Source organism: Cebus imitator, unplaced genomic scaffold, assembly GCF_001604975.1.
Source record: "Cebus imitator isolate Cc_AM_T3 unplaced genomic scaffold, Cebus_imitator-1.0 Scaffold580, whole genome shotgun sequence".
NCBI classification, from domain to species: Eukaryota; Metazoa; Chordata; class Mammalia; order Primates; family Cebidae; genus Cebus; species Cebus imitator.
In genome coordinates this window covers 358,260-367,102 of record NW_016107895.1, presented here as the reverse complement: position 1 = coordinate 367,102, position 8,843 = coordinate 358,260, and the positions used below count along the sequence as shown (strand labels likewise).

At 38.5% G+C, this 8,843-nt stretch overlaps 1 protein-coding gene across 2 annotated transcripts; it reads right to left on the bottom strand.

The window, feature by feature from the left end:
• Positions 1-301: 301 nt before the first annotated feature.
• On the bottom strand, positions 302-8,843 carry MCTS1 (MCTS1 re-initiation and release factor). 2 transcript variants are annotated; one of them, XM_017516338.2, is made up of 6 exons: positions 8,433-8,843; positions 7,125-7,277; positions 6,506-6,603; positions 4,336-4,469; positions 1,547-1,614; positions 302-509 (listed from the first exon to the last, which is right to left on the bottom strand). In XM_017516338.2, exons 1-6 carry the CDS (start codon positions 8,441-8,443, stop codon positions 428-430), a joined length of 546 nt encoding a protein of 181 aa, XP_017371827.1. In that variant the 5' UTR covers positions 8,444-8,843; the 3' UTR covers positions 302-427. The 2 variants fall into 2 exon arrangements, with proteins under 2 accessions (XP_017371827.1, XP_017371826.1); XM_017516337.2 differs by lacking the exon at positions 8,433-8,843 and adding an exon at positions 7,813-8,354.

Below are 8,843 nucleotides of genomic sequence, written 5' to 3'. Positions count from 1 at the left end.
TCAAAAAAAAAAAACCACACACACACACACAAGAGAAGGAGCACTGCTGGGTTCCCTGGAAAACAGAATAAAATTCCTAGTCTAGTTTCTAGCCCCATTTACTAGACAGTTTCTCTAGAGGTCTACCATACAGTGGCAATCCATTGACCAAGTCCTGCTCTTCATTCTTTTATCATTAGCCTCATAAAGGACGTTAGGTTGTCTGAGTTTGGTTACTTACCAGATACCTTTTAATGTCCCAGTTTGCTACCCAATTTTAACTTGAATTTAAGAAAACTTAAAATAATTTCTGAAGCTAACAGAATTTTAGCATCTGGTGAATTTATTCAGCATAATCACAAGTATTATCTTCATGCTGTCACACACAGACACAAACACAGATACAGCACAATATCCATATTTAGCCCAAGTGGATTCCTTCTGAGGCTCATTTATATGTCTTCATATGCCACAGCCCATCATTTAAATAGTGAATATTTTCAATGCCAATTCCTTTGTTGACTTTCTCACTGTAGAAGGGAAAAAAACACATAAACATAGTTTAATACATCTTTATAGTGTTACTTATGATAAATATAATTCAAAGTACATTGTTATTTTATAATTATTAAGCCGCAAGTAAAGAACTTACTGCTACCACAATTACATTGTTGTTTATATTAAACTACATTACTCTGTGGCAGCTTATATCTTAAAGTGATTCTAGTGATCTAACTAGTGGGTCTACAGAAGCAGAGTAACAATGTCCCAAGACTAGGGGAATATCAAAGTGCTACATTAACCCTGAAACAAAATTATTAACACTAATTTGGTCGTCAAATGGGTTCTAAAGTTTTTAAATATATTGCCTATGTTTTGTAATTTATCTTTACTAGTTCTTTAACTACCAGGTCAGAATACAAGATAAATACTGTGTGGTGCTGAGCTGTATCAGTTTTTATTTTTGTTTTTGTTTTTTTGAGCTATATCAGTTTTCAAAACTAGCAGTAATGGCCAGGCTCTGTGGCTCACACCTGTAATCCCAGCACTTTGGGAGGCCAAGGTGGGCGGGTCACTTGAGGTCAGGAGTTTGAGACTGGCCTGGCCAATATGGTGAAACCCCATCTCTACTAAAAATACAAAAATTAGCTTGGCGTGTTGGCGTGCGCCTGTAATCCCAGCTACTTGGAAGGCTGAGGTAGGAGAATCACTTGAACCCTGGAGGCAGAGGTTGCAATTAGCCAAGATCGTGGCATTGCATTGCAGCCTGGGTGACAGAGTGAGACTCCATCTCAAAAAAATAAAAATAAAGTACCACATACATACATACAAAACAGCTGTGTTGGCACACGGGTTCTTTTCAGTGCTCAAGACAGACTACAATTCTGAAGACAAAATAGGTTTTCACTGGCTTTCTAAGTGTTAAGAAATATCAGAAATGAAGCTTCTGTGCTTGGATATTTGTACAATGCAGTATGCATGACGGCTAATTTCACCTGTAATTCTGATGCTTCCTGGGTTGGTTACCCATATCTCAAAAGTTAAGGGGACCTAAAGTAAGACTTACATATCTTCTGCAGACATCTTCATGACTCCAACACATAGAGCATGTTGTTTTCCTTCTGCCATGATAGCCTGAAAGAACACAGCTAAGAAAACTATGTATCAAAATGCCTTGGGGCCTCCCCACCAAGGGAAGGGTGTCAAATAATGATCATGTTACTGGTTAAGCCACTTGAAACCCCTCTTGTATCTTCTCCTAGGTGATTAACTCCTTGAGAGCAGAGACCTAGCAGAGTCTGTGGGTATACTGTAAAAACTCAGTAAATGCTAAATGAATAGATCTAAGAATCATTTTTCTTTTTACTTCTTTTTTTGACATGGAATTTCATACTTGTTGCCCAGGCTGGAGTGCAATGGCGTGATCTCAGCACAGTGTAACCTCCACCTCCCGGGTTCAAGCAATTATCCCGCCTCAGCCTCCTGCGTAGCTGGGATTACAAGCACCTGCCACCATGCCCGGCTAATTTTTTTTTTTTTTGTATTTTTAGTAGAGATGGGGTTTCACTAAGTTGGCCAGGCTGGTCTGGAACTCCCAACCTCAGGCAATCCACCCACCTTGGCCTCCCAAACTGCTGGGATTACAGGTATAAGCCACCACGCCTGGCCATAATCATTTTTCTTTAAAGTCAAATGTTAATACTATAGCCCCATGCCAATAACACTAGAATAAGTCACACAAAAAAAGGAGTAAAAGTTCTTATACATAAATACTAAAAACTGTGAAATCAAAGAATATTAATTGTTCTAGTATTCTGATCACTAAATGGTGGTTTTTTTTTTGTTTTGTTTTGTTTTTTTGTTTTTTTTTAGACTGAGTCTTGCTCTGCCACCAAGGCTAGAGTGCAATGGTGTGATCTCCACTCATGGCAACCTTTGCCTCCTGGGTTCAAGCAATTCTCCTGCCTCAGCCTCCCTAGTACCTCGGATTACAAGTGCATACCACCATGCCCAGGTAATTTTTGTATTTTTAGTAGAGACAGGGTTTCGCCATGTTGGCCAGGCTGGTCTCAAACTCCTGACCTCAGGTGATCCTCCCACCTCGGCCTCCCAAAGTGCTGGGATTACAGGCGTGAGCCACCACACCCGGTCTGAATGGTGGTTTTATATAAAGGATGTTTTAAAATAATAGTTAAATTCCCAGTCTATTTTTAAGAGCCTGATAAAACAGTTTCAACCTTTCTAGAACAACCAGAGTAGTCTTGGTTAACATTTGAAACTTCTGGAATGTTAAACACTGCAGTACTTATTTTAAAAAGTCAAGATTCAGGGTACACAAAATCTCTCTGTACCACTTTTTTACAACTTTCTATAAATCTGTAACTGTTTCAAAATAAAAATTATTTTTAAAAGTAAAAACTGGGTACTAAGAAAATTTTCCATTTAAGGGAAACTCAGGAACTTTAAACTTACCAACACTTAAAGGAATGATAAATATTAAAACGAAACAAAACAAAACAATAAAAAAAAACCTGTCCTCACTTTTCTCCGCTGGTTTTCAATTTGTTTATTCAGTGCTCCAAATACTTGAGCACCTATGATGCAAAAAGCATCTATGTCAACATAAGCTGTTCCTAGAATATAAACATACAACTTATATTACCCCTTGCCCCCTTGCCCCAACAGAGAATTTTTTTTTTTTTTAGCACAGGATATAATCTTAAACGTACTTCAAGTACTCCAAGCCAGGCACAGTGGCTCACGCCTGTAATCCCAGGATTTTGGAAGGCCAAGGCGGGTGGATCACCTGAGGTCAGGAGTTTGAGACCAGCCTGACCAAAGTGGTGAAACCCCATCTCTACTAAAAATACAAAAATGAGCCAGGCGTGGTGATGGGTGACTGTAATCCCACCTGTTAGGGAGGCTGAGGCATGAGAATTGCTTGAACCCAGGAGGCAAAGGTTGCAGTGAGACAAGATCATGCCACTGCACTCCAGCCTGGGCAACAGAGTGAGACTCCATCTCAAAAAATAAAATAAACACACTCCAAAAGTAATTTCCCTATTCCCACCAAGTACCATTCCTTTTCTCTATCTGAGGCAAATGGCTGCTTTGGCTATGATAAAGGAGAAGATGGCCTCCTGTCCAGAATAGTCACAAAAATCTATTTAATCCAGAATACAGCTGAAACAGCATGGTAGACATGGAAATAACGCAGAATTATTCAGCTATATCATGAGTTGAATCAATCTTTAAGGACTATGTGGGACTCTGACATTTCTCTTTGAGAAAACGTGCTCTCAGGCCCCCAAACCCAACTTTTCACATAATTGATTTTCAAAATAAAAGTTGTGAGGTTGCCAATATTCCCCATTACTCACTCCTAACACAAAATTGTCACTTGGGAAGAGATACCTATACCCGTTACCTAAATTCTTTTCCCTTTTGAGTGCTTTTACTCCAGTGTATGTCAGTAAGTCAAAATGAACATTACAGTGGCAAGTTGATATCCACAAAGCTGATCCAATTATATCACCTATATCCTTTCCTCTAGTAATCAAGAATTCCCTGTTGTGTCCTAAGCCTGATAATAATAGGCCCTAACTGGGCTGGAATGCAGCTGAGACTCTTTTGTAACTTGTTCTCATTTAACTTCTAAGAAACAACCTATGAGATAATTTAATAGCAACAAATAAAATTACTTTGCACAACTTCAAATGCAACCAGAAAGGCATGAGATAAGAATAACAGTAACCTTCAAAAAAGTACATCTAATGTTCTCTTGGATGATACATCTTTCGCAGTAATGATAAGAGCACAATGAATTTTTCAGCAGTTTTAGCCTGGGAAGGATACAACAATGGTATCTACTGCAGCAGGATAAAGCTTAGCTCCAGGAGAAGTTAAGCCTGGACACATGATATTTGCTCCACTGAGTACAAATTTGATGGCTCCTTTATCAACCTGCTGGTGTGGCAAGATAAAAGGATCTATAAGAAAAGAAATACATTATATGAATAAAACTAATGACTCAACAGAAAAAGGCAAAGGATATGAACAAATATTTCCCCAAATTATAGTAATCTGACAGATACAAAATAAAACTCTGAAACGTTATAATTTGTTTACCAAATTGGTAATCTTGTTTGTTTGTTTTGAGACAGGGTCTTGCTCTGCCACGCAGGCTGGAGTGCAATGGAGCGATCATGCCTCACAGTAAGCTTTGGATCCTGCAATCTGCCACCTCAGCCTCCCAAGTATTCTCCAAAAACCATAGTTTCAAAACCATGTTTTTGGAGAATACTTAATACATCCTGGGAAAATTTCATGATACAATGTTAAGTGAAAAATGCAGAATAAAAAACAATTTAAAAGATCAGCGGTAGCTGGGCATGGTGGCTCACGCCTGTAATCCCAGCACTTTGGGAGGCCAAGGCGGGTGGATTACGAGGTCAGGAGTTCAAGAACAACCTGACCAATATATTGAAACCCCATCTCTATTAAAAATATAAAAATTATCCAAGTGTGGTGGTGAGTGCCTGTAGTCCCAGCTACTCAGGAGGCTGAGGCAGGAGAATCGCTTGAAATGGGAGGCAGAGGTTGCAGTGAGCCAAGATGATGCCACTGCACTCCAGCCTGGGTGACAGAGCAAGAAAGACTCTGTCTCAAAAAAAAAAAAAAAAAAAAAGACCAGTGGTTATACAGGGTTGGGGAAGTCTGGGGAGGAAGGATGAACTGGTGGAGCAGAAAGGATGTTATAGGGCAGCAAAATCATTCTGTATGATGCTGTAACAGTAGATACTTGACATTATGTATTTGGGAAAATCCATAAAACTGTAGAATACAAACAGTGAACCCTAACATAAACTAGGGACTTGCATTAATAATAATGCATCAGTACTGGTTCATCAATTGTTACAAACGTATCATTCCAACACAAGTTGTTATTCATAGGGGAAACTGAACTGGAGAGAAAGAACTCTGTTCTTTCCGCTTACTTTTTCTGTAAACCTAAAACCGCTCTAAAAAATAAAGCCTATTAATTAAAGAAAAAAAACTACAAAGGGATGAAGGGAAGTTGGTTAAGGCATACAAAAATACCGGTAGATAAGTTCTAGTATTCAAGAGTACAGTAAGGAAATTATAGTTAACAATGATTTACTGTATATTTCAAAATAGCTAGAAGAATTGTAGTCTTCTCAACACAAAGATAAACATTGAAGTGACAGATATCCTAATTAACCTGATTTGACCATTACGCTGTTTAAAGGTATCAAAATATCACATGTACCCCTAAAATATGTACAACTATTATAAATGGATATAGGTGGGAGGCGGGTTGGATACAGGCACCACAACAGCAGACAATGTACAGCTATTACGTATCAATTTTTAAAAACTATGTAACAGAGAGCCCAATTTTTTAAAAAATAAGCATTTACACACGTCACAGGAAGTAACTGGATGGAAGGACATTTAGCCCATGCTTTCGCATATATAGACTTTTCTCTATTGGGCAAATAGATACAAATATAAAAGATGAAAATGCTCACAATGCTTATCACAGTTTGTAAATACATATTTGTATAATTACCTAATTGTTGTTTATTCTCCAAACTAGACTATTAGTTTCATAAGGACAGAGACAATGTCTGTCTTTGCTTCCCATTGTATTCTCAGCACCTAGTGAGTGCCTAGCACACAGTAAGTTCAATAAATATGTGTTGAATGAATGATGAATGCTCTTTCTTGGGCTTTCTGGAATGCATGAGCATTTTTCAGATTTACCACAAGATGAGCATTTTAGTTTTACATCCCTTATTACCTAGTACTAATAAATAATGAGTTAACTATCAGAAGCCACTTTAAACTCTTTTTGTGTCTTTCAGTATCCCCAAATGCATATTTCTGTTTTATCCCCCCAGCGGGGGCTCATCTGATTAAATGCATATTTCTTACAAGACTTTACATTTGAATTATGCAGTAAGAGTAAATAGTTCCAAAAATAAAAATAAAAATAACTTACATTTGTGAAGTAACCTTAGGGTTGGATAAAAAGGCCCTTCTCTTTGTCTAAAAAATAGTAATTCTCCATTTACAGTAAGGATTTCTATATGTTCATGGCTGTAAGACAAATGTTACAAAGTACCAAGTTAGATATTTTCTTTCAAAAATTCACAACATAAAAATGCATATATAGTAATAAAGTAAACTTTAAAAAAAAGTCAGTAAAAATCCTGGCTAAAAAATATTGTTTACATTGTTTTTCCTATCAGACAAGTCCAGCAGAGAAGAAAAATATGATCTACTACAACCAATTTTATTTCACATTTTATTATTTTAATTCCATTGTTAGATAATTCAATAAAACAATTCTCTAAAGAACAAACTGAAATAAATTAAATCCAACTCTGAATTAAAACATTTAACTCTTTAATAAAACAATCAATACACAAAGCCACATTTTTTTCAGGGACATAGAAGATCTATGAAAATACAAATATTGGAGTTTCAGAGTTATTCTGTGTCTATCCCCATCATTAATCAATAGTTAATCTGAAAATAATTCCATTTAATATGAGTGCAATCTAATCATTAAATATTCAGCTACTCCAAGCTTTACACAGACAAAAACAAAGACTTACCATCGGACTATTTTGACAGGATCTTTCTTAGGCATGATCTGATTAAGCCATGGTTCAATACCTGGAAATTGCTCTATCAACTGATTCTTAATACCCTTAATAACTGAGGTTTTCAACTGGATGCAGTTGGACACATTTTCTTTTTCATCAAATCTGCCAAGTAATTTTTGCAAGAAAAGAAAAAGGGATTTCTAAGTAGAGGTATCATAACACCTAAAGGTATTGTTCTAATTAGTATTCCCAAGCAAGCATTTAGATACTTAAAATAATTATGAAATAAGTTGTTTTTTTAAAAAAATACCACCTCCCTTTTACTCTGTCCAGCACGAAACCAATGTCTTAATACAATATTGAAATAAACTGTCAAGTATACAGCAATTAGCTGGGGTTGGGGAGAGGAATACAAGACACATTTTGCACCATAATCTCTAATTAGCTACACAAATGCCTTTCCTGGAAAATCTTACTCAATTCTACCCAGGAAGAAACACAGGCTCCCACCAATAATAAAGCCTGTGATCAAAAAACAAAACCCTCAATTGATACAAAAGACCAACCCAAGCATAACATAGAAAATCGGCCCCTGCTAGGCTATGTAATCTGCTGAGATTTTTTTTTAAAGTGATGATGATAATGATTTATAAGATCCCTATTTATTTTTGCTCAAAATTTCATGCAAAAAACCCACCTTCCTTTGCCCATGTTCCCCCTTTGCTTTTTGCGTCTACCAAATCTGGAAGGCAAACCCACTAGTAGGTTCCCAAGGAATTTTTGTCTTCCTTACACTGAATAGCTTATGGGGCAATCACGTTATTTTCAAGGCAAGGTTAATCTGGCAGCTAGGCAATAGGCATGACAGGCCGCTTGCTTCCTGTCACCCAGACTCCTTCACTCCCATGACCCAGGAAGTCAAGCCTTCCTTTATTCAGTTCATAACTAATAAACATATGGCAGTGAGCGCAGGGCTCCCCTCTCAGCTAAAGAGGATATGCCCCTAAATCACAGTGCACGGATGTGATTGGTAGAACCCTAGGAATGGAGACGGAATCGAGGGAGGGGGCAAAAGAGAAAGAGGGGTAAGGAGAAAAAACAATGGGAGTGAAGGGAACAAAACCCGATTGAGGACTACGGATGGAAGGCTTAGAAGTGTTCAAGTTGCGAGTTAGAGCATAGTACTATAGAAAACCTTAGGGAGTCTGGATGGCAGGGGCGGGGGAGAGAGAAAGAGGATCTTAGCTCTCGCCCTCTTCCCCACCCCCACCCCACCGCCTTTGTGAGCGGCCGATGGAGGCCACAGCATGTCCTTACTTCTTGAACATGATCCAAGGTGAAGGGGGCGACGATAGGGAAGGGCCCGGAATGGGAACGAAATTGAATTTGCAAGGGTCCGGCAGATCCCCTTACACGAGGAAGGCCGGCACTGACAGTCGGAGCTGTAGTCGTTATCCGGAAAACGAGAGCCAGCCGCGCTTTACGGCTCTTAGTCAAATCTGACTACTTCCGCTCCTCTGGCCTCCACGTAGGCGCTTTCACCGGCTCCTTTTAGGCAACCGGTTCCTCTGCAGTTGGAGGTAGCTGAAAAGGCGGGACTTGAGAGGGAAGAAGTAACAGAGCAATTGCAGTAAAAGAAGAATGGAGGGGGCGGGGAAATCAATCAAAGTAGCATTTAAGGCACTTGCGTCTGTTACGGGTTCCTCAAAGGGTCAAGTTTCTTCCGTG

Bases quoted from the DNA above. Each gene is read 5' to 3' on its own strand.
- MCTS1 (XM_017516337.2), bottom strand. The intron at 6,604-7,124 runs GTAAGTCTTTGT...TTTGTCTTACAG, and splicing joins CCTGTCAAAATAGTCCGATG to CCATGAACATATAGAAATCC. The intron at 1,615-4,335 runs GTATCCTTCCCA...GTGTTCTTTCAG, and splicing joins CTGCAGTAGATACCATTGTT to GCTATCATGGCAGAAGGAAA.